The sequence below is a fragment of the Erpetoichthys calabaricus genome, chromosome 8 (assembly GCF_900747795.2).
Source record: "Erpetoichthys calabaricus chromosome 8, fErpCal1.3, whole genome shotgun sequence".
Classification (NCBI taxonomy): domain Eukaryota; kingdom Metazoa; phylum Chordata; class Cladistia; order Polypteriformes; family Polypteridae; genus Erpetoichthys; species Erpetoichthys calabaricus.
This window is the reverse complement of record NC_041401.2, coordinates 62824503-62850651: the sequence shown is the minus strand read 5'-3', so window position 1 is coordinate 62850651 and position 26149 is coordinate 62824503. Positions and strand designations below refer to the sequence as shown.

The window sequence follows — 26149 nt, the reverse complement described above, 5'->3', positions numbered from 1 at the left end:
TTTAATTAGAATAATAATGATAATTCATTAAAAAATTCTAATTATTACAAAATTTCAATTAATAGTAAAAGAAAAAGTAAACTGCAACAATCAGTGATATTTAAAGGAGAGAATGTAAGAGGAAACCTCCCAAAAATTGCTTTAGATAGATAGATAGATAGATAGATAGATAGATAGATAGATAGATAGATAGATAGATAGATAGATAGATAGATAGATAGATAGATAGATAGATAGATAGATAGATACTTTATTAATCCCCAAAGGGAAATTCACATGCTCCAGCAGCAGAATACTGATAAAAACAATATTAATTAAAGAGTGATAAAAACACAGTGCAAGTTAAAAAGTGCAAGGGGGAGAGTGTGAGGCAGGTATAACAGTCAACAACATTGTATAATGTTAACGTTTACCCCCCGTGGAATTGAAGAGTTGCATAGTGTGGTGGAGGAATGATCTCCTCAGTCTGTCAGTGGAGCAGGACAGTGACAGCAGTCTGGTCGCTGAAGCTGCTCCTCTGTCTGTTCAGTGGATGCAGTGGATTCTCCATGATTGACAGGAGCCTGCTCAGCGCCCTTCTCTCCGCCACAGATGTCAAACTGTCCAGCTCCATGCTTACAATAGAGCCTGCCTTCTTTAATCAATAAACTTAAAGGAAACTGTAAAATGGGAAAAACATTAGCCCCCAAAACCAGAATTCTAAGCAAAGTAGACATTTTGAACTATTTCAGTAATTCACTAGAATGAGCTGTTACATAAAGAAAGGTATACAAAGACAGAGCCAGAAAACTCATCATCAATGCGGTACACCTGATTGTTTAGGGGGCCCTTCATCCCATATCTTACTTTTAAAACATACAATAGTGAACACATGGAAGAATGATCAAACAAAGAAAAACTAATTAATGAACAATTGACAAAAATTGCAAATAAATAGTTAAACTAAAGAAAAGAAAATAGAAAAGAGGGCACATTATAAGAATTGACATAAGATAAGACCAAATTGGAGTCCTGATACTGATCACCAGAAGTAGCCCCCCAAGATGGGGTCACAGGTTTTCCAGTGAAACAATCAGCCTAGAGGCAGGAGGTGAGTGTGAAGACTCAGTGGTGAGGAGGACGGCAGGCATCAATGAGGAGAGAAACAAAGACCGGAGGTGATACTTGAAGGCGGAGTAAATGAGGAAGCATTCTCACCAGACAGTCCAGGCCTAAGGCTTGTGTAAGAAGGCTACTCTTGGGCAACAGGCTTACTTCACTTCTTTGTGTTCTGTCTACATGTATCTTTCTCTTGTGTATGTGTATTGTTTTGTTGTTTGTCATAGATAAATATTCTAAACAGAAAAGTGCCTGATATTTATCACTGAAACATCCTGTAGTCAAAAAATTAAACTCATCGATGTTTTTGTTGAAGCAAAAAATGATGATAGATTTTTGAAAAGAATGAGTAGACTACAGTTTCAAATTGTATTTTTTTTCCTAAGGGCATTGATTCTAAGTAATCAGTGACATCATGGTCTCTGTCATTTTGTGAAATATTTGCTATGACACTCTATACTGCTTGGGCACCTGGTCCACATTCAGCATAGTGTGTGCCACCATGGTGTACATATTTAAAAATCAAGCTGCATATTAGAAAGCATTCAAATGCTCTTTCTAATGAAGGAAAGACCTAGTTGCCTACTTGGCAAATACATTAAAATGAATAGTTTTGTGTTTTGGCAAATTCTTTCTTTAATTACCTTGTCATGCCACTATTTTGCTGGACTTGAGTGTCTTAATTCTTGCATTCATCTGATTACACTTTCAAAGGTTTCCCTTAAATCTTCACTGCATGATTCTCCTATCCATCTTGATATTTTTAGGGTCATGATACTTGAATTAGAAACTAATCCAATGCTGTGGGTACACGAGCATTGTGGGACACTAAAACTAATGATCAGTCTGAAAGTGTGTAAAAAATGGAGTCTCTGTAGCTATTTTCTGTGTGTGACTGGCATCATGGTACAATGTCAGTGGGTATCTTTGCTACCTCACAGCCCTTGTTTGAATCCTGGCTGGGTCAACTTTGTGTTTGGTGTTAGCTTACCCCTGTCATATTCATGTCAGTTTCCTCTCATTGTTACAGCTAGGTGACTGAGGGAGTTGTAACACCACCCTACAACTGACTGGCATCCTGCCAAGGATTGGTTCCTTTTGTTGCAGTGATAATCTCCAGCACCCTGCCATCTTGATCAACCCTTTGTATGCATATATTAGTTGTTCTATTTTTAATATGATGTATTTTCAGATGTCATACTGAAGATTCTGAGTGGTGTAAAAATGATATTCTGGGATTAGTTAGGATTTCTTTGATCCAGGGTGAAATATGCATGCATGTTCATCACTTTCTGGATTTTGTATCTGATGGGAAAGTGTAGTTACTTTTGAGTTCTTTGCATCAATAAAATGGTTTTGAAGAACACATAATGAATGTTCTTAAGAGTTAAGGGCTTTCAAATCTGTAACTGATTTCACAGATTTATAGGCAAAATGTCCCTGAAACTGTCAGTCATTTAGTTAATCAGTAGATGAAACAAACTATTTAATGCCCAGCAGTTAAAGAACATTGGCTCGTAAAATGAAGTCACGTACCAAGTCCATTCACTGTTATTAGAATCTCACCTTGTTTTATGTAATCCATATGTGTTTATTGGCTCACATTTGCCACCAATCACATTGTGCAAATTCAACATAGTTTTGATTAAGAAAACCCATATTCTCTTTAGAACCTTGACTCCACCCTGTTTCCCTGTATTCTGTGTGACATAGGTCTTCACTGACCCTTAGGAAACTTTGTCCTTGGGCCATGAGTGATCTTAGATAGGACCAGGCATCTATTCTGGGGGGCCTACTCTTTGTTTTCACCAGGCTAATATGGTGGAGCACTTTAAAAAAACTGCTAAAAACTCATTATTTTAACATGGCTTTCTCATAGCTTCATTTTAGTTTAACCCTGATATTCTGTATATGCATTTAATTATCATTATCATTCTTGGTAGCTCTGAAATCCGTACGAACCCCTACTTTCTCTGCTGTTCTTTTTCCGGTTTTCTGTGGTGGCGATCTGCGCCATCACCACCTGATCAAAGCGCCGTGCTGTCCTTACATTGATGGATTAAAGGACAGTGGCCTACATGACCATCATCATCAAATTCTTCCATGTGAAACTTGAAAACCATGAGGACTGATTGAGATCATTTATGTTAGGTAGAATGTCTAGAGGGCTGGGTGGTCTTGAGGTCTTGGAACCCCTGTAGATTTTTTTTTTTTTCTTCAGCCATCTGGAGTTTTTTTTTTTCTGTCCTCCTGGCCATCGGACCTTACTTTTATTCTATGTTAATTAGTATTGCCTAATTTTATTTTTATATTTTGTCTTTTTTCTCTTTCTTCATCCTGTAAAGCACTTTGAGCTACATCTCTTGTATGAAAATGTGCTATATAAATAAAGGTTGTTGTTGTTGTTTTGAGCAGTGGGCTACCATCTAATACAATGGGATCTCTCTGCTGTCACCTACTGCTTTGAAGGAGTTGTTCTGGCCTTCTGCCAGTCCTTGATGACTTTGCTGTCTCTAGTGTTTTTAGAGATGATACTCCTAGGATGGTCTACACTGGTGTTTTGAGAACACTTTTTCTGTGTAGTTTTTTTTCTACATAGGTGGCTCCATTTGGGACATTCAACCTCCTCTTGCCATCTCAATAACCTATTACACGGTCCAGCATAAAATAATTGAGGACACTTGAATTAAATATTTATTGGCATTTAACTTTCCTAAAAAAAATAAAGAAGTGGTAACATTTTTTTAGACAGGCTTCTCTTAAGTTATGTGACTTATCATTTCCTTCCAGTAATGTTGAAAGTGAAATTCATTCAACATGATTTTAAAAAATAACAATGGGTATACATAAATGAGCATGCAAATAAAGTAGAACATAAATAATAAATGCAACACATGAAAAAGACAGTAAATTGTTTAAAAAAAGTCTGTTTTTTAACAAAATCAAAGGAAATGTATTCACTTGCTGAGCAAAGCTCCAGAGACCAGGGTTCACTTCCTGGCTTAACCTCTGTCTGCATGAAGTTTTCACTCTCTTCCTCTGTGTTCATTTTGCTTTGGACATTCCAGTTACTTACCGTATCCCCAAAATATGCATATTAGATTAATTGGTGTCTGCAAACTGGCCCAGTCTGAGTGAGCAGAATCCTATGCCTCTGTTTGTCCTTAATTTGAACTGGTGTCCCATTTAGGTTGGTCCCTTTTTAAACCTGATGCTGGTGGATATGCTCCCCACATGTCTGTGATTAATTTAATAACAATCATATGTTTACAATAAGAATGGAATAACATAAAAACCAAATATGATGCATTTAGGGGGAACGTCACACCTCCTTTTTAGTTGTTATAAGGTCACACCCGTTGATACACAACAACCTCTTCTATGGTTCACTTAAAAACAACAGAACTGCTTTACTTCAAGTGCTTAATTATTAACATAATCAGCAGGATTAGCCTTGCAGTTTGTAGTTATAAATTAGAATCATCCAACTTGTTAACTTCAATTTGTAGATCAGACCCTGTGCTCAGTGGATTATGAAAGGGCCTTCATTACACAATTAAATAAGGATTTTTTTCAACACATATTTTTTTAACTTCATTATGCTTAGTCTACATTACAAATGGTTAACCTTTGCCCTATTTTGATTATTTAATAAAATTAATTTTGTATTCATTCATTTTGTGACCCAACAGCCAGTTTTCAAGCGTGTCAGTTAGCTTCATAGAATGCCCTTGAATAACACAGTGGAGCACTCAGCAGGGCTGAGTAAATTTGGTCCTTCTGGATAGAAGAAGATGCATAGAACCAAGAATTGTCCCCAGTGTTTTCTTGTCTGGCTGATCTTAAGCACAAATGTTCTTCGCATGTATCCATTTCAGTTGTATTGTGGTCCCGACCCCTTTCAATACCATCAAACCCTGTACCACTTTTCCCAAACATAGTTGACTACTGGTTACTCAGTGGCACCTCGTTGCACTTGCAGAACTGAAAAAGAGAAACATTGTAAATAAAACATTAATAAGTTTTGGGAGCCACCAGGTTGGTGGAATTTTGGACCATGTGAAAGAGTCACAATCAGCTCACAATTGCTAAGTTTGCTCAACCATGAAAATAATATGCAGCAGGAGAGATGTAAAAATAGGGCTACAAAAATTAGGCCGACTACATCAAAATTCCCTGTAGTCAAGGCCACTAGATAATTAGGTGGTTATGCCAGTAGTATTGTGGGTGAAGAGTGTATTATAAAAGTACAGCTTTATGTGTTTTAATCCTACCACTAGGTTACTGCTCATACCTGAACAATTCACTTCAAATTCACCCAATGTTTAAGATTTTAATTTTGTTTCACCGCTTTAGGAGGATTTCCATCATGAATAGCACTTCTCTAGGTAAATGCTCTTGGGTTGTATTATATCTAAAAACTTTTTAAGATTAATTTTTCAGAATAATGTTCAGCCATTTTCTCTCATTCCATTGAACTCATAATAACTCTTTTTGTTAACTCACCATAGCCATAATCCGCTCTCTTCTGGAAATTATTCCTAGGATGAGAGTGAGGACAACAACTACCACAGCAGCAATAATAGGCTCCATGGTGATAGTGTAGGTCTTGTCTGTGGAGAGATTTCAGAATAATTAGTATTAAAAAAGGCAAAAGGAAGGCAGCTTGGCAAACACATTTGACAACCATTGCACCTTCTCCTGATTTACAGAAATGCATTTTCTTTTTTTTCCTTTTTAGAATTTAAGGATCCCAGAAATGATAAGAAAGTTATACATAAATACAGAATATATGCAGAAACTAGAGTGTCTCTGCTTTTCACAAAACCATCACAGTAGAAACTGGGCTTTGTGACTAGCAGGGCTGGAGCATGCATATTGTAAACCCACTGACAAAGGGTATTTTGGGCCTCCAGTTGCAGACCACCACTCCCAATAAACAACCACAGCATTATAGCATATTTCACATGGACAAGTGCTTGTTAATTTCATTCCCACCCCCAGTGGTGGCAGGGTTTTGTTCCAACCAACTTCTGTGTTTAATTGGACTCCTAGCCAAATAAGCAAGCTGCTTTTTCCCAATTTCTATTTTCTGGGGCCATTACAGAAATTAAAAAAGTAAGTTTGGTAAAATTTTTATTAGAATGCACCAAACATTTATTTATGTTATATGGGGATAGTTTAGTGTTTTTTTTCATTATTTTTATTCAAGGTGTTCTAGTTATTAAATCTGTTATTTAATCCATAATTTACCAATGAGCATGTTCATTAGTGGGTCTGATGCTGAAGTAGCCACAGCCTTTCAACATTCAGTGTCTTTTGCCCAGGTGTCTGCTCTGCTCATTGTCATTTTTAGGATACAATTAAGACAGAAGACTACACAGGAAAAAGAGTACATTAATAGGAAAACAACAAAACAGAGTTAAGCACTTATAGCTACAGCAAAAATACAAGTATTTCTAGATGTAAATGTAAATAAATGTAAACATCACACCGCTGTTCTTTCCTGAATGCAGAATAACAAGAAAGAAAAAAGACCAGATAATTAAATTTGATTTGTTAAAGGTAAAATGAGTCAATAATTGTGAAAGTGGTTGGAGCAAAAACCTGAAGTCACATAGGGTCCTCAGAGCTGAGTCTGAAAACTACTGATATGGAAGAATCCCATCTCCACCATTTGCCATGAAAATAACCTTGGTTTTGTTCAGCAGTTTGGTACATTTTGCACTATTATTTCTCTTCTTGTTTGTTTACTAGAAAAATGAGACTTGTTCAGTGATAATGGCAATTCACATCATTTTTTGTCCTCTCAGTGATCATGACACTTTCCATCAGTGTTTACTGTTTGTGAGCCGAATATACCCAGTTTGGTTCTATGACCATTCAGTAGTTATATACATATGCACAAGCCCATTGTTTGTTACTAAATAATAATTATTCTTATGACTGACTGTTCAGCAGCTTTTCAATCATTGAATAGAAATTACCTTCTTGGCATTATAAGAAGCACTATATATACTATATACTATATACAGCACCCTGTATAACTCGCACTGTACATTTCACTCAAAGGCATTCCCTCCCAGTTTTTTGCTACCATAATGGATATAATTTCAAATTGTAATTTTAAAATATTCTGCATCTTTATTTGAACTCTTAATTGTTAGTCTGCATATGTGGGGTAATGTAATTATGACTGTGACATTTTAATTTAGTGTTTCAATTATTGATTGTTTGAAAGGAAAAACTGGCATCCATTTCTGCATTGATTGACCTGTTTAACAATTTTGGTGAAAGGGGCCTTTCTTAATAAGTTGGTAGTACTTACTTTATTTGGTCCCCTCACTGTGGATCCATTTGCAATTCATTCATTTCCTTCCCCAAAGTGCCAGACCTAATAAAGAAATATTGATGTATCTTTGCGGCTCCCAGCGCAAATGTGGAAGAAACAGTACTGAGATGTAGCAAGAAAGTCCGAACTTCTGCTTGAAGGCTATTTAACTTGAGATCTATGGCTTTTTGATCAGAAGATGTAAAGTGCACACCAATAGTGTAAGCATTGTGAATATGAACATACTGGCTCATCACCATTGACAAACTCTATAAAAATAATACCTCCTGAAAAATATTGAACAAAAAGATACATGGTGGCCAAATGGAACGAACATATAGAGAAGGAAAGGAGGAAAAGAAGAGATGTACCTTTTACAGTGAGGTGAAAGATCCTTGTGGCATTGCCATGAACCTCTGATATAGCCAAACACTTATATGAAGCCTTGTGGGAGTCCATCACTTTGGGGATGGTCATCCTAGCCTGTTTTCCATCCTGATATAGCTGGTAGCTGCCCGTGATAAGGTCGATGCTTTCTTCATCTTTAAACCAATGCACCTTTACCTGAGGGTTGGCCCATATGTCACAGTTAAAGGATATTTCTCTGCCCCTTTCACCAGTGACATTTTCCTCTCCAGACAGTGTTGTGGCAACTGTGGAAGAGAAAATAAATCAATTTAATCGCCAAAGCGTTAATGTCTGAAATGTTCCAGTTTCAAGGACATTACTCTGCAAATTTTCCTCACTATTACAGTAGCTGGGTTTCACTTCACATTCAGGTGATCAATCTTCTTTCCTAATGGGATTTCATCTTTCAGCTCTCAAAATCTTAGAATACTCTGCAGCAAGCTTATTTTCAGAAACTTTTACACATTGTATTACTTTAAAAGCCATTACCTAGAGTGTTCATATTCTGTCCATTCTTTCTTCTTTGTTTTATACTGCTTGTGGAAAGTTTTGCTCCCTCTTCTGGCCTGAGGCACACCAGCACACAGTGTGCCTCCTTGTTGCACTCGCCCATTGAGTCCAATTACCTTCTGATTATTTTCTTTGCTTTCTATGGCAGGGTTTTTTCCACATATTCATGGATCATACCCATTGGACACAAGCATTTTGACGAAGTGTATTGGGGAAATTTGAGAAAGCAAGCATTAAAAGGCAACTGAATAGACAGTGTCAGTAAAAAGTTAGACCAATAAATCAGTCAGATCTCTACTGCAGTCACAGCAAGGCTCAGACTGGTAGTCATAGTCTGCATGCTTTTTGTTATTGGGCTATATTTTCTGTTTTCTATACTTGGTCACTCCAGTTTGGGCTTGCAGCCATCTTTTTTAATATTAAGACTATTAGTTTCCTCAAGTTAAATATGGAAATCCTGAAATCTTAGTTGTTAATATAAATCAAAGTAGTGAGGGCAGTAGAAATAAACTAGACCCCTTATCACTAAAAGTCAAGGCGGAAGTAAAGAATTCTGGTTTAATCTTGGACTCTGACCTAAACTTAAATCACACATTAACCAGATTACTAGGACTGCATTTTTCCATTTGAAGAGTACTGAAAATGTTAGACCTCTTAAAAAACTCCAGGATTTTATGAAATTAATTTACACTTTTGTTTTTAGACAGCTAGATTACTGTAATGCACTCCTAAGTGGTCTGCCTAAGAAAAACATCAATTGGCTGCAGTTAGTCCAGAATGCAGCAGCCAGAATCTTAAGCAAAAATAGAAAACCTGAGCACACCTCACCCGTTTAAGAGTTGGTTTTTTGGTTACCCATGTTTTTTAGAATTGGTTTTAAAATACTACTAATGGTATATAAAGCCTTAAATAATCTTGCTCCTATCTATATCTTGGAGCGCCTATCCCACAACATTACAAATTATAACCTTAGATCATCATAGCGGCCTGCTTATAAATCCAAGAACCAAGCTTAAAACAAGTGGTGAGATAGCCTTACCTATTATGCATCAAAAACTTGAAATATTTTACCAATTGGGATTGAGAAACTCCTATAATCTTGCTTTAGAATTTTTACTTTTTCATCCATCCATCCATTTTCCAACCCGCTGAATCCGAACACAGGGTCACGGGGGTCTGCTGGAGCCAATCCCAGCCAACACAGGGCACAAGGCAGGAACCAATCCTGGGCAGGGTGCCAACCCACCGCAGGACACACACAAACACACCCACACGCCAAGCAAACACTAGGGCCAATTTAGAATCGCCAATCCACCTAACCTGCATGTCTTTGGACTGTGGGAGGAAACTTTTTTATAGTTTCAATTTATTTATACTCCTAATAACCTAGATATGCAAAAAATTACCATTCTTTTTGAATAAATCTGATCAAAGTCCTGTGCAGACACCTGGGATACCCCAACTTCTCATAAAACCCCATGTGTTGAATCCTCTAAGACAAAGCCTATAACAAACCAATAACAAACTACTTAAGAGCATTTATTTTTGGCAGAATGCCCAGTGGGGGCTGGGAAGTCTTTTGGCATGGAACCTCTGCAGATTTTGTTTTTTTCTCCAGTTAGCTGGAGTTTTTACATTTTTTTTCTGTCCACCCTGGCAATCTGACCTCATCATTGGACTATCATTTAGAAACTTAAAAAAGCAATTCTAAATTTAAGATAGATAGATAGATAGATAGATAGATAGATAGATAGATAGATAGATAGATAGATAGATAGATAGATAGATAGATAGATAGATAGATAGATAGATAGATAGATAGATAGGACTCTACTTCTGTTAATTATACATCTCTCTATTATCAAAGGAAATCCTGAGACGAAACTTTCTCTGATATAATTTCAACTCCCGCGAGAGATAATTTCAGGTCTCATGAGATGAGACTTTTTGCCAAGAGCTTTTGACAAGTCCCGCTCTCCTCTCAAACATTTACAACCACGCCCACAGTGAATGCTATTGTCAGACACAGTTCCTGCGCTCTCAGCTCCAAGCAGGGGTTGGAAAAAAAAAACAAAGAGTAGAAGACAAAGTAGAATGTCGTAAAGAGGTTCAAAAATGTTGGTGCAATACACATTCAGAGCAGGTTAGAGATTATGAAAGTACTAAAATTCAAAAGTCTCAAATAACTGATAGTAAAGACTGCATTAGTGCTAACAAACGAAAATTATTACTCGGTGAAATAACGGAACAGCGAACAGACTTCGAATATATGAACATAGGTGATATGACAGAAGTATGTAGATATTGTTCGGCTTTAAACTTTAAGTCGGAAACTTGTAGAACATCTAATTTGTGTTGCATTCAGAGAAAAGTAGTGTTTCTTCCCAATAAAGAGGTGTATCCGTGAAAATTAAAAGATTTATTATTTGGTGACAGTGAAATCCACATACGCGAGTGGCAGGGACACGAAGTGGCGAGCGAAGCGAGCACGGGGTAGAGCCTTCTAGTCTTTCTTATGTAACAGGGCATTATTTATGTTTCTTTTAAATACTATTTATTTATTATCACTCTTATCTAAATGTAATTTGTTTTTCTTTGCATAGATCTACTTCTTTGACATGTTGTAAAGCTCTTTGAGCTACATTCTTTGTATGACAATGTACCGTAGAAATAAATGTTGTAATTGTACTATACTGGATGTCATAGCTAAAACTGTGGAAAGGGGATTCCAGAATAACTATGCTCACTTAAGTTGTTTTTTCACCCATTCACCCATTTCATGGAACTATGAATTATGAATGCAAACTATTGAATGGAAATCCAAGTGCTGCTTTTACATGTCACACCAATGGATTACCCACTCTATTTATAAATAAATAATTAAAAAGAAAAGACAAGTACATTTCCTTGTAAAGGCAGTCTCCAAACCCACTCACAGCTGTCTAATTCAGAATTGCTACTCAGCTTAACCAGCCTGTTTTTGAGACTTGTGAATGAAAATGGAGGACCTGGAGAAAAAAAGCAATGAAACCACACACAGGGCAACTAAGCCTAAAATTCAAAAAAAGGTCTTCGAGCAAAGAGGAAGCACTTCTTGTAATAGAGCCACCAAACTGCCCAATATAAATAATGTAGTAATCTATATATATAAAATTATTTTCGCGTTTGAAACGGAAATTACATATGAGCATTTGAAACGGAAATTACGTATGACCACTGAGGAACAGGAAAAACATTCTTAATAAACCTGATTCTTGCAGAGAGAGCGAATGGTGACATAGCTCTGGCTGTAGCGTCATCGGGAATCGCTTCTACATTATTAGATGGAGGCCATACAGCACATTCGGCATTGCAATTACCATTAAACCTCACTCACGACGAAAATCCAATTTGCAACATACGCAAGTGCTCTGGAAAGGCAAATGTCTTGCAACATTCAAAGGTAATAGTTTGGGATGAGTGCACCATGGCACATAAAAGAGCTTATGAAGCCTTGAACCGAACAATGCAAGATCTCATAGATACTAGCAAAATAATGGGAGGTACTGTCGTTTTACTCGCAGGAGATTTTTGTCAAACATTACCAGTTATTCCACGAAGGACACCAGCGGATGAACTCAACGCATGTTTAAAATCCATGCTTCTCCCACGGTCAGTTATATGTTGCGTGTTCTCGGGTAGGTACACCAAAAAATGTATACATTTATGCACGTAATGGGCAAACAAATATTGTAGTATACCTGAAAGCACTGCAGTAGTACTCAATGTAGCTTTACTTCTTAAATGTTAATGTTTTACTGTTTAATAATTTATACGCTTCTTATATGTTGTTCAAATTCTTTTATCAAAATATTTTACTGTTTAATAATTTATATTTATATGCAATGTGCTTCTTATATATTACTTCATATTCTCATATGATAATGATGTTAATAATGTTGTTTATATTGATTTCTATGTTATTGTAAATGCTCTTTATTTGTTGAAAAATAAAATTGGAAATTAACAAACTTTTTTTATAAATACTACATTTTATTTTTTTTCCTTTCACTCAGTGAGCGAAGCCACTGGGTAATCAGCTAGTTAGAAATAAAATGAAGAAAAGAAAAAATAAATAAGAACGAGTAGGTTTTGATGAACAGTGAGGCAGAATAAACACATAGGGAAACAAGAAACATTAAGAGTGATTCTCATCTCATTGCCAGTTTCTTTCTCCTTCTCTGGCTGTTCTGATTTTCCTTTTCTTTCCTCATATATTTATTTTACTGGACACATTGAACATCACCTTTTAACTCACATCAAAGGAGGCTCTTTTTAATCAGCACAACTGATCTTGTAACCTTCAGGTGGGTATCTCAGTGGCGACACTGTGCTACTGGATTACATCCTTTCATGCTTTAATCCATCTGGAGTTGTGAATGGAAAGGATTTTAAAAATGCCTTAAATAAAACTGACATCCGACCTTTGGATGAAAGCAGCGGAATGGCCTAGAGGGAGCTAAGCTTCTCTGAGCTCTTGTGGGCCCTTTTTCTTTCTTCTTTTCCCTCTGACTCCTTTGTTTTACTTGGTGGCTAATATTTTGCATGGAGGACTGGTGGTGGAAAACCAACAAAACCAATAGCCGTACACAGTAGTGCCTTCCACTGAATATAGAAGGGACAATCCCAGTAAATTTGAAGATGAAAAGTGCATTTTCTTCAGTTGTCATACAAAATACAAAGTTTGAATCCACAATTCAAAACACTACATTTATGACATACACCTAGCACTTAGAATGTTTTCTCCACTTGTCCATGTAGACCATCCTTCAGATATACCACTTTTCCTACCATCTGCCCAGACTATTGCAGATTAGGAACCCCTTATACCCTGGGGTATCCCAAAATAAAGCCTTAATATTCAAAAAATAAAGCCAAGACAGTCAATCTTTCACTAAAACCTGACAGATAACTTCTCAAATGTAATAGAATCTATGTTTGTGTAAAATTTAAAAATTCCTTTACTTAGAAACTGCTGCTAAAACAAGGAAAAAAAAAGGTGCTCACAGTAATATTTCCAAATTTCTCATGTACCAGTAATGGCAGGGCAGTTTTTTCATCTCTGAGGTGTTCCCAGACATGTCAACTGTACCTGTCATGTTCATGTTGATAACACAAAGAAATAAATAGTTACAGCGTTTGGCACCATGGGTTCCCCTCCTCTATCCAGAACTTCTTCAAACAGGGATCCAGGTTCAGAACAATTTTATTGCACATAAAACAGTGAATCGTATAAAAACTCTGAACCCCATCCCCTAATACACTCTTACACCCAAGTACCCCCATACCCCACTTACACATTTACATGAAACTATATTGTTTAGTCTTGCTTCAAATAGTGTATTTTTTCATTACGCATGCCATCAGCTGTGTCTCATTATGTCCATATATGGACATCTATGTATCATGTGAGATGTTACAGTTGCTGCCATCCAATGGTATGAGCTTTACAAGTGTGTGACCTATTGAGTCAGAGCTAATGACCCAGAAATGTGAGGTGATACTTGCCAAAGGTCGCCCTGTGACTCCTGTTATTTGGAGGATATCTGATGATTGATGCATTGTACAATAATGTGCTTGGACTTGCTTTGATCAGGAGAATCTACTGTAAGTACTGATGTGTCACTTATAGATATTTGCTGTTGTTTTGCGAAGTAATATGTGAGAGCACATGAAAGTCAATAGAGCGTTGCAATGCTTTTTACGTTTTTTAGTCTTTAACTCATGTTTGCTCAGTCGGTGGGAAGGTTCATCATCGTGATTTTTTCAAATATTTTTGTGACAATTTCTGAAAACACCACCCATATGATTTCGTTTCAAAATAAAAGTCAACCATAAATATTGTAACAATTTGAATATTAGGAGTGTGAAGTCGACACCCATTGCTTGCAGACGAGGTATTGTTTGTGTCAGTGTGTGGCAGAGTTCACCTGTATGATACAGCGAAAGATTTTTCTACAATTGCTTGGCCTCGTACCAGGTCACTCAAGGTCTACCTGGCAATTCCAAACTGGCCCAGTGGAATAGTGGGTGGGTGTATAAGCGGGCACTATGATGGCTTGGCACCCTATTCAAGGTTGCTTCATGCACTTATTGCTGCTACAATAAGACGCTAAATTGTATTGAGTATGTGTGAGAATGTTGTATTTCAGGGCGGCACGGTGGCGCAGTGGGTAGCGCTGCTGCCTCGCAGTTGGGAGACCTGGGTTCGCTTCCCGGGTCCTCCCTGCGTGGAGTTTGCATGTTCTCCCCGTGTCTGCGTGGGTTTCCTCCCACAGTCCAAAGACATGCAGGTTAGGTGGATAGGCGATTCTAAATTGGCCCTAGTGTGTGTTTGTGTGTGTCCTGCGGTGGGTTGGCACCGGATTGGTTCCTGTGTTGGCTGGGATTGGCTCCAGCAGACCCCCGTGACCCTGTGTTCAGATTCAGTGGGTTGGAAAATGGATGGATGTTATATTTCAACTAACAAGAGCCAGTCTTTTGAAGACAGATGTTAAAGGGCAGAATACAGTATGTGCTTGTTCTGCTGGACATTTACTTACTGTATACTTTAACTGCATTATAGAGTGCAATAGCTAAAGAAAGCAAGAAGCTAAAGTACTATATCCTGTATTAAATACCTTTAATCTTTTATAATTTTGCTTTGTGATTTAATTAATAAGATAAGAGTGTTTATAATACTATTTTTTAACTTTTTCCTGTTTTAGAGGTTCAGTATTTGTGTAGTGTGACACATTAGGGGTTTCTTTGAAGGGTTACAGCCGGGTTAAGGACATGAACTAAAGGACACCATAGGCTTTAGGGCTACAACAGGTAATCTCATCCCTCTGTAGACACAGGGGCTAGTGTATTCCTTACAGAACAGCTGTGTTCTGTCCCGCAGTGAATGATGGTTCCATCCCTCCCAGACCAATACTCACATTGTACATTGAGAACAACAGAAGCATTGATTTCTGTGTGTCGTTTGAGGCAGCATGTGAAGGTGACTTGGTTGTCAGACTCGGTGACTGGGTACACGCACAAGCGGCTGCTGTTCTTCTGGTTATTAGCATTTAATGATACCATGTCCTTTTCTCTGTACCACTCCAGCCATTCTTCTTCTTCTGTGTTCTCAACTTTGCAACTCAGAGACAAGGCTTCGGACTTGTTAATAGTGATCTGGCCTTCATGAAATCCTTCATTAACAACCACTTTCACACCTGTGACAACAAAACAGAAAGAGCAGATGAATTGACCACTTTGTGCGTAGCTAAAGATGTCCATATGAAGTTGTTCTAGACCAGGATTCACCTTCTCCTGTTTAGTTCAGAAGGCACTGCCATCTGCCTCTAATAACCTTGTGACGGGTGGCCACGGCCATTACCTGGGGGGATGCCAGCTGGATAGAAGAACCAGGGAAAAGAGCATCCACAAGACATTACCTTCCTCGGGATGGCTGAGGGCAGCCCCGCGGCTGGCTATGGTACCACAGATTCCCACAGGGAATGCTGAAAGTTGGAGTTTGATGCAACCCTGTTGGGTTCCATGGGGTCACTAGGGGGAGCTGCAGAGGCAACAGAGCCCTGCTATATTGTGTTTCCATCACAGAGTAATTCCAGTTAACTCTGATGAGCCATCTGGAGCACTACTAGGTGTAACATAAAAGGAGCCGCCTCACTCCATTCGGAGAGCCAGAGTTGGCAGGAACAGGGACGAAGCTTGCCTGGAGTGGAGGAGCGGAGGTGGAAATGAGAGAAAGAAAAGAAGGAACTGTGTATTGGTGTTTGGTACAGTCACAAACATCTTGGAACACGTACAAATCGGGTTATGACCAAAACGTTTGCCAAACTTTTGCATCTGTTCATGACCACACACTCAGGTGAAGAACAAGCCAGTTTCCCTTCCGGTTTGTACGCACCGATAATTTCCGCACGTGTTCAGTCTCTCCTTATGCATTCGCTGTGAACTCTTTGTGATCTATTTCATTTCCCTTCTGGTTTGTATGTGCCGGTGATTTACGCACGTGTTCAGTCTCTCCCTGTACAGTACATTATTCTCGGTCAGACGTGCATCACGCAAAGGGACTTTACCTCAAAACTGTAATCTCCTCTCCACCCAGATTCCTGCTCACTTCCTTCATGCCAGAACTTGACTCATGCAAAGTTAGTTTTCTTGGTTGTTTATGGTTAGTTTTTGTATAAATTAAGGATTTTTCAAATGTTCATTTTTTTCCCTGTGCTTAAAACTCATTAAAAAAAAGTATTTACAGCGATCGGTTCGTAAGGCTATTAGCGTGAACTCCGGCAATGTTAGTTTTCTCTGTTCAAGGTTTTCTCAGTGTTATTCAATGTTTTAACATTTAGTTTACTATTACATTGTGCATTCTTTGGTATAATTAACTATTTTTGTGCTTAAAAATATTTAAAAAAATATATTTACATACAGTTCATATGGTCTGGAACGGATTAATTGCATTTACATACAATCCTATGGGGGAAAAACTTTGGGTCACGACCAAATGGGGTTGTGACCAGAGTTTTGGAACGAATTATGGTCGTGACCCGAAGTTCCACTGTGCTGCTGTGGGGCTTCCCCACTTGTAAATAAAATGTGTGGTGTGCTGCACTTGTGTCTAGCGTCTCTCTGTCAGGGTTGGGGCGGCTAGAGTGCCCCGTGGTGGTTCACAAACCGAAAGCAAGAAACACCAAACCATACTTAGGAAGTAGCACAGGTTCAGTCCTTTATGTCCTTAGAGGATGCAAAAAAGTGATGCCTTTGTCTTTAGCTGTTTAGATTACTGCAATGCACTTCTAGATTTGCCAAAAAACATTTAAATCAATTAAAGCTGGTTGAGAATGCAGCTGCAAGAATCCTAACTAAAAAAAAAAAGAAATCTGACCACATTCCACATTGCACCAGCATAACAGCATCTTTACACTTGCTGCCTGTGTCTTTCATAATCAATTTTAAAATACTGCTAATTGTTTATAAGGCTTTGAATAATCTTGCATCATCATATATTATGGCTTATTCATCACCTTACATTCCCAATCATAACCTTAGATCCTCAAATTCTACTTTACTCGCTATTTCGAGAGTTAAACATAAAAGACGTGGTGAGACTAGTTTTAGATTTTATACTCCAAAAATATGGAATAATCTACCTTTAGAGATATGTCAGAATTGAACAGTGGAGTTGTTTAAATCATGTCTTAAAACATACTCTTTTAAAGTGGCTTTTTTTGTAAATTTGTGACTAATCTCATTTTTTGCCTTTTGTTTTCTCTTCTCAGTCACCATGTGGACAAAATTCCCAGTTGTTGATGGGAGGAAGCAAAACTCTGAGGTCCTGTCCCTGATGATGTCTTCACAGGCTAATTCTCTTTTTAATTTTTTTTTCATATTCCAGATATATGATATAATACCCAGCACAGACTGAGTGGGCTTTTGGTCACAGAACCTCCAAGAATTTTTTCCCTACTGGAGATTTTTTTCCTATTCCTACTGACCATCTGACCCTTACAATACTTAGTTTATTTGATTATTGCTTTTCTTTGTTTCCAACTACTACCATTTCTAAAACACCTTGAATTATACTTGTACTAGAAGGTGTTATATAAAAAAAATGTTGTTGTTGACAGACCAACTGTTAGCCAGACAAAACTATCAGGTATTCTCTTTTATTGCACTAATGGCATGTCTGCTGTTTCTACTCCACAGCTGACTTTTTCATTAACTTTTGCAAGGTGTTTGTTTTGGAGTTGGTACCTGAATTGTGTGCCTGCTGAATTACCTTCAGGTCTATTATGGTGTGTGTCAAGTCAGTTGGCAAAGTTACTTAATCCAATTTGCTGTCTTGAATTTGGTCAGTTATCTTTTCTTCTCTGTTTAATGTGGTCTACCAGCCATTGATCCCATTTGACATTCTGAATCTACCATGCCACTAGTGCCTGTCTGTATGAATATACTGATCTGTTCAAGTTGCATGATGCTTTCCACAATCCTGAGTCATCAAATGCTTTCTGCTCTACAGAATCTGCTTAGTTGACTGATCATGTCTGCTGTCCTCAGTCTTCTGAGTCAGACAGTCCTGTATGCTTTACGGAGCATTCCGATTCACCTGGTGCCTCATGTATAACGCAGTGCGTAGAACTCATACTATAACATGGCGTAAGCACAAAGCGGGAATGTGCGTAAGCACAGAAAAATCCAGATGCAGGAATCTGTACGTACACAAAATTCCACGTTCTTCCGCTACATAAATCCCGATCAGCGTGAAAAGTAACGCACGTGCACGCGCTTTCTGTCCCGCCCCAACTCCTCCCAGAATTACGCCTCTTTGAATATGCAAATCAATATAAATAGCCTTCTATGAAAAGACAATGGGAAAAGCACGGGGGAAAATACAAGAATTTCAGCGAATACCAAGTGGAGGCAAAGGAAAAACGTACTATTTGTTGGTTTAAACAGTGGTATAATCAACAAAAGGAAGTTGATCGAGTGACAGAGTGTCAGAGAAACTCGAAAGCTCAAGTTCACAAAGTCGCACAGTGCCCGAAATAAAAAAAAAGTCACATATCAAAGTCGCCGTGAAAAGGCGACTCATAGCGGACCGTCATATGAAAGCTTATTAGGGTACAGACAAAAAAAATAGGCACACAGTGGGAAAAAAGCACAAAATGTCAACTTTAATCTCGAAATGTCCACTTTAATCACGTAGTTTATTTTGCCATTAAAGTAGAACATCATAAACTAAAATCATATAATTTACTATTTTCTCAAATCCCATTGTAACTAAAGTAGTACGTTAAATGCTTTGTTCTGTATTTGATCTTCTATGTGCTCTATGTGTGTGAATCACCCCCTGCTTCTTAAACTGGCTTTCTCTTTCTCCGACAGGACACATAATCCATTACATTCGTGATATTACAGCTCTCTGAATAATTAAAATACTGAGATGTATACGTGATATCTTTTTCATGATGATAGGAATGAAAGCATGTTATTAAACATGGGAACATGGTGGCGCAGTGCTTGTTCATATCTCACGCAAGAGGCTTGCTGCGCCATGCACGACCTTCAATGAAATAATTTATTACAGAAGTACTGTCTCTTTCAAACGTACTAACCTGTAATAGACGTGAAGCCATTTGTAAGCTTAGAGCGCCGATTCTTCAAAACTTTTAAGGAACATTGAAATATCTTCATAGTACATGTTTAATTATTCTATCCGTCTATCCTTCCAGTGTCGCGTCAGCACGAGCAAGAATGCAACGCAATGCAGGGACAATCCCTGAACTAGCTAGCGCTGCAGCACCGTGTCCTCACATGTTTAATTATTAACAATATAGATTATTTAAATGAAGTTAAAGTTTTATCTGTATAATATAATCAACATATTTTGCTGCATTTCATCTTAAAAATAATATCGTCATCATATGTAAATACGCGCTTTATAAAGTGGCGCAGGTTGTGCAATATTATAACTGTAGTGCAAGTTTACAGTGAGGTAATTGTACTTATAAGTACAAACAGTTCTACAAGGAGCACTTGATGGACTGATTGAGTGCGTTCATAGTTCTTGGGATGAAACTTTTTCTAAACCGCGAAGTCCGTACAGGAAAGTCTCTGAAACATTTTGCTGTGGCTCAGGCAGCATCTGCTTCATGCTGTACACCGTTAATTCACTTTCCAATTAGCTCCTGCTGTGATTCACCACTCAGATACAGTGATATAAATACTCTGAGTGGTGCAGTGAGAGTAATATGGAAAAAGATGATCTGCTGTGGCAACCCTTAACGGGAGCAGCTGAAAGAAGAAGAAGATACATTGAGAGTAACAACGCTAAAGCAGTTATGGTATTTGTAATACTATGGCTATTCCCTGGACCATTATATTGCTGGGGCGGCACGGTGGCGCAGTGGGTAGCGCTGCTACCTCGCAGTTGGGAGATCTGGGGACCTGGGTTTGCTTCCCAGGTCCTCCCTGCGTGGAGTGTTCTCCCCGTGTCTGCGTGGGTTTCCTCCGGGCGCTCCGGTTTCCTCCCACAGTCCAAAGACATGCAGGTTAGGTGGATTGGCGATTCTAAATTGGCCCTAGTGTGTGCTTGGTGTGTGGGTGTGTTTGTGTGTGTCCTGCGGTGGGTTGGCACCCTGCCCGGGATTGGTTCCTGCCTTGTGCCCTGTGTTGGCTGGGATTGGCTCCAGCAGACCCCCGTGACCCTGTAGTTAGGAATATAGCGGGTTGGAAAATGGATGGATGGATTATATTGCTGCAGGTTAATTACAATCAGATGCATTACACTAATAAACAATATGCAGTTAGTTTCAGTGTATTTATAAAGCTGTGTCAGGAATGTGGATCAAAGAAAGAAAGGGTGACCACACAGGAACAGTAGCACTGCTTTGACGCTGGGTGTCGCCAGTCTGCAAAACTGAACGGAGAAATTGCGTACGCCAGGGTATGATGTACCGTGGAAATGTGTGTGGCTTTACGCCAAGTTTAGGTTTATACATCGTGATTTGAGTGTGGAAACGTTCGTACGCAACATTTCTGTGCGTACGCACCGTTTATACATGAGGCCCCTGGTCTTGTTGTCAGTCATAAGTCACCTCATTCTGTCTGCAATATTGAGTGAGTCTTGTCAGCCGATCCTGCCTGATGTCTTGCATCTGCCAAGTAACCTGATCCTGTCTTCTGTCCTGGGACTACTAAGGTATTTGATCAGTTCTACTCTCCTGAATCTGTTAAGTCATCTGATCTTAATTTGTCTGTCAAGTAAATTCATCCTGACTTCCTGCTTGTGTCTGTTAAGGTGAATGAAACTGCCTGCTATCTTGGGTCTTCTGATTCACCTAATGATACGTCACCCGCTGCCTGCGGGTCCCAATCCAGGTGGTTCATCATGTGGTGAGTGCGGTAACATGCTATCAGTGCGTTCTCCCAACCTCTCTCTCTCTCTCTCTCTCTCTCTAATGATACCTGCTGTCCTGAGTTATCTGATCCTTTCTGCTGTACAGAATCTGCTGTTAACTAATCCTGCTCTACTGAGTTTTCCTGTTTGCTAACATGGGAGCATAGGACCATCTGATCCTGTCTGCTACATTGAATCAGCCAGGTCATATAATCTTGTGTGTTGTCCTGAATCTGCCATATTGCCTAATCACGTATGCTGTCCTGAGTCTACTGAGCCACTTCTGCTCACCTTTTTTAATTCATTTGCTGCCCTGAGTCTACTAAGACACTAATTCACTGAGCCATCTGTTGTCCAAGGTCTTCTGTCTGCTGGTTTGAATCTCCTGAGTCACCTGAGTCTTTCTGTTCTCCTGAGTTTTCTAATTCACCTGATACTGTTTGCTGTCCTGAGTTTACTAAGACCCTGATATGCTGAGCCACCTGATTCAGCCTGTTGTTTTGAACCTACCAAGTTGACTGATCCTGTCTATTGTCTGAAAGTCTGCTGAGTGAGCTAGTCCTGCATGTTCTACTGAGTTTACTGAGTCATCTGTCTGCTGTCATGAGTTTGCAAAGATGCCTGATCCTGGCTGCTTTCCTGAGTCTTCCTAGTTATCTGGTCAGTCCGCCGTCTTCCCTCTGCAGTCCTGTAAAGTGGTTGTGAATATTGAGAAGACTGCAATAGTACAAGACTCTAGTGAAATAGTGACTTCACTTCCTTTGAAAATGCTGTGTTGCTCAAGCTGCAGCACTCTGTTTCAATTTTTTTTCCCTGACTCCGAGTTCTAGACAGAGGTTTAACCCAAGCCTAACTGTAACTTTTGAATAAGGTTATCCAAAAGGGGCACATCTGTTATTCCCATGACAATGTGATCCCTTATTAGTTCATTTCTTAGTGGCTCTTCATAAACAGCCCAAAAAATGCCATCAGCAGTTTCACTTCATCCCTCTTAAAAATACATTCTGAACCAGAACTTTATACTTTTCAAAGAGTTTCTCTTGCAAAAGTTGGGAAGCATTTATCATGTTGTACACCTTGTCTACCATCAAATATATTAAAGTGTCAACTTGAAATTCCTCACTCTTTAAATTTAAACCCAGTGGCACTCTGAGGCATCTGGTCCAGGTCTGGACAATGCTGCTGTTGAATTTCTCAGAGGATGTGGAAGATTCCTCATGAGCTTGTGCTTCTATCCTTATCTCTATGGCATGTTGTAATGCCGACCATGAAATACAAAAGGCTGTTCACACTGAAATAATTACAAACTGTAAAAAATAATTTCATTTTTGAGAAATATAGAACCTTTTGGCACATGAAGAAGGAGTAGAGTCTTACTTGCTCCTCCAGCATATCCTATGGGACAATTTCATTAACATACTACAGTATATTACTTATTCTAGAAGCCATGTCTTCAGGGTGGTTATATCAGGCATTGTTCCAGCCTCCACCGCCAGCTCCTCCATCCCAAATCTATTCTATTGTAGTACAATGCTTGTCAATACTATTTATGTATGAGTCTGTGGAAATCAAAGAAAACCATATCCATTAGACTGTGCTTGTATTCTGTGTTTTCTTATCTCCACAAAGGCTGTTTAGCACTTCAGTGCTTCACGTTTATGCTTTACTGTTTTGAATTACTTCTTATTTTTTTAGAATTATCATTTCCATTCTTGCAATCTTTGTTTTTGCTTAATAATTTCTGTTTAACAATTAAAAAAATATTTAACAATTTGTTAGTGTTTAATTGTGATTGATCATCTCCTTGTTCCTGATCCTGCCTTTGCCTAACAGTCATTAAAGTATATGGTTTAAGTTTAATGCACTTCTGGCCCTGATCCTCCGTTCTCCTCATGACTCTGTGATCATCTACATGACTCATGACAATTCAGCCTCATTAAACATCTTACACAATGCATTGATAGGAGTTCATCCCACCCTCCTTGTGGCCTCCTACTTGGTTGGAGCAGATGGGGAGCACCACGCTGAGGGGTCAGTATACCCGGGAAAGTTTGCCTGGCCAGCGTGAGCATATTAAAAATGAAAACTTTGATTTCTGCCATCACTAACATCAATTCCATCTATTCCAAGTTGGTGTTTTGTTGACCAACAAGTCAGGAACAAGCCGTGAATAAGACACCAACTCACTGCAATGCATACTCATAATTCAAAAGAATCAATAAAGTAAAACCACATACCTTCAAGCCTTAAAACAAGGGTGGAAAGAAGAGTGATGAAAATCAGATTTTTGGCCATGTCCCACAGGCAACCTGGCATAAAACATTAAAAATGTAGAATATGAAAGGTTTGTGGCAAATGCAAACATTCATAAGCTCTATTAATAATAGCACGGGTATTCACCAGCTCAAATGTAAGCTATTTCAGGGTGGAAAAGGTCAAAGACTAAATGAACCTTTCCAATTCATAATGTTTTTCTTTGAGAATGCTGCTGTATTTGAATGAGCAGATTGATAGACTTGTACTTCCCCCCACATCTTGTGACTTCATGTGATAACTTCACATGCGCCCACCCATACCAATGACTGAGGGGACTGGGAGGTGTGCACTTAAAGGGTGACCATTTGATGTGGTAAGACACCAAGCATGATTTTTTTTTCTACATTAGCAGTTTATTCATTTAAGTTGTGACTGGTGAGAATTACAACATCAAAGGGGGTAACTATTCAGCCCAGTCAAACTAAGTTGTCCCAATGGCATATACAACCAATTTTTAAAAGTTGTGGTGGTCTTACCTTTAATAATTTGCTTTTGTGTTTTGTTCAAGACAAACACAACTCCTATCTAATGAACCTATAAACCTAAACCTGCTTTTACAATGGCACTTGACCACCATTTTATGCTTTCTTTGCTATTGAAATAGAAATTTTCTATATTTAACTACATATGTCTTTCCTTGCCATGGACCTCATTTAATCCCACACATTTCAGTAAGCACATGCAACTAAAAAACATAAGTCAAAATGAAAAGAACATTAATGCACAAAATAATTTAAAAAATAATCAGATCAAACCCATCCATTCACCCCTCTGATAACCCCCATATTATCTCAGGGATATGTGCTATGGAGCCAGAGTCTATTTTAGGCAGCATTAGGATTAGGAAAGAACCATCTCTGGATGGAATGCATATGCAGTGCTGTTCACACATAACCACATATTCCACAGATCAAAATACTTAAAAATAATCAGGTCCTTTGATCTATTTAAAAATGCTTATGTTCATCTGTCATTTTTCCATAGGTGACAGGAAGTTGGAACTAGTAGACAGAAACCAACCCTGGGAAAGGTGCCATTTCATCAGAGGACATACTCACTCATAAACACACACACATTCACAGGGGGGTCTAGTCAGAGTCTCAAATGAAACCCCTCTACACCTCCTTAGGCTTTGGTGGGAACACAATTACAGACAAGGGAAGAACATACAGACTCACATAGACAATGATCAGGTTGGACTACTAACTCAGGTCCCCGGATCTTGAGGTTAAGATATTATAATGTTATTATTAATATTGTTAATGGGGTCAAATGTTGGTTAGTTAGTGCTGCTTCCTCCCAGATCTGGTTTCCTGGCTTTAAAATCTCACGACTGGCTGTTGTCAGTGTGAAGTGTGCATTTTTCTTCTAAAGACATGCAGGTTAGGCTGACTGGAGTCTCTAAAAACCCCCCAGTGTTACTGAAGGTATTTGTGTTTGTGTGGGCCCTACAATGTGCTCGTAACCCACCCAGGAATTTGTTGCTAGCTTGGATCCAACACTGCGGGGATAGACACTGACCTCATAAGACTTAAACAGATTTAGTGGAATTAAGAATGAATTTGTGTATATATTGCAGTAATAATAATAATAATACATTAAAAGAGTAAGAATAAAAAGCAACATAATAAATTACCTGATGAATTTGGAGAAAAGGCACAACCCTAGCAGAAGTTTCCTTCTCTTCTTTTCGAGACTACAAGCTTCTTTGCCCTGGTAAATTCAGAGAACAACAGTCATATTTAATTTTCCAGACTGTCATGTGGTCTTTGCTTTCTTAAAGAGTCACATTCACACAAATACACACTCTTGGGTTCCTTTTTACAGCGGCCTCCCCTCTTACCTGTGAGCCAACACCAAAGTATGAACTTGTCCCCTGTGTCCTCACTTATAAAGCTGCACATTTACATTTATACAGAATATTTTATAGTACCTTTACAAGGAAATTGTCACTTAGAGGTCATGGCTCCCAGGATAATAAAGCACATAACAATCCTTTGTTCAAGGTTGCCACACAAGACTTTATAAGCTACATAGGAGTTTCAATAAATATATATAAAAAAAAAAAAAAAACTTACACTGAATTGCTGGTTGTGACTGAGAACAGGGCAAAAGTGGATGAATGACCCAGCATTTCCACACAGGTTAAGCTGTATAATCTATGAATCATCAAGGAGTTTCCCCACATTCCTTAATTTTATATTTGGCTAAACTACAAAATGCCTTGCTTGCCGCCCCTCTCTATATCGTTGGCCTTATTGCATTAATGGCTTATCTAATGAAAATCATGGTGAGAAAAGGAGTGACTAATTAGCATTGTCTTGACTTCTAATAATTCATCTAATGTATGTTATTTATATTATTTATGTAGTGTGTGGTGAGAATTATCACTTGTTATGATGTCCTTTGGCATCTTTATTAGAAGGCCACTAACAAATGAAAGAACTTCTGCCACGTCTCTTCTGATAGATGCCAAACAGCTGATCTTTAGGGACATCTTGATACCCAGGCAGAGAAAAGTATTGGGGGCCATGATAGCTTCCATCCATGGGGTT

The 26149-nt window shown here is 38.5% G+C and overlaps 1 protein-coding gene across 1 annotated transcript; it reads right to left on the bottom strand.

The window, feature by feature from the left end:
* Window positions 1–5043: 5043 nt before the first annotated feature.
* tmigd1 (transmembrane and immunoglobulin domain containing 1) lies at window positions 5044–25341 on the bottom strand. The gene is made up of 7 exons (XM_051931230.1): window positions 25231–25341; window positions 23516–23587; window positions 15307–15585; window positions 7801–8082; window positions 7714–7716; window positions 5605–5711; window positions 5044–5082 (listed from the first exon to the last, which is right to left on the bottom strand). The coding sequence occupies exons 2-7, from the start codon at window positions 23571–23573 to the stop codon at window positions 5044–5046; spliced, it is 768 nt and encodes a 255-aa protein (XP_051787190.1). The 5' UTR covers window positions 23574–23587; window positions 25231–25341.
* Window positions 25342–26149: the final 808 nt, after the last annotated feature.

Coding starts and splice junctions, on each gene's coding strand:
- tmigd1 (XM_051931230.1), bottom strand. CDS start 23,573: ATGGCCAAAAATCTGATTTTCATCACTCTTCTTTCCACCCTTGTTTTA. Junction 15,586..23,515: donor CCTTGTTTTAAGGCTTGAAG/GTATGTGGTTTT, acceptor TTGTTGTCACAG/GTGTGAAAGTGGTTGTTAAT. Junction 8,083..15,306: donor TGTTGTTCTCAATGTACAAT/GTGAGTATTGGT, acceptor TCTCTTCCACAG/TTGCCACAACACTGTCTGGA.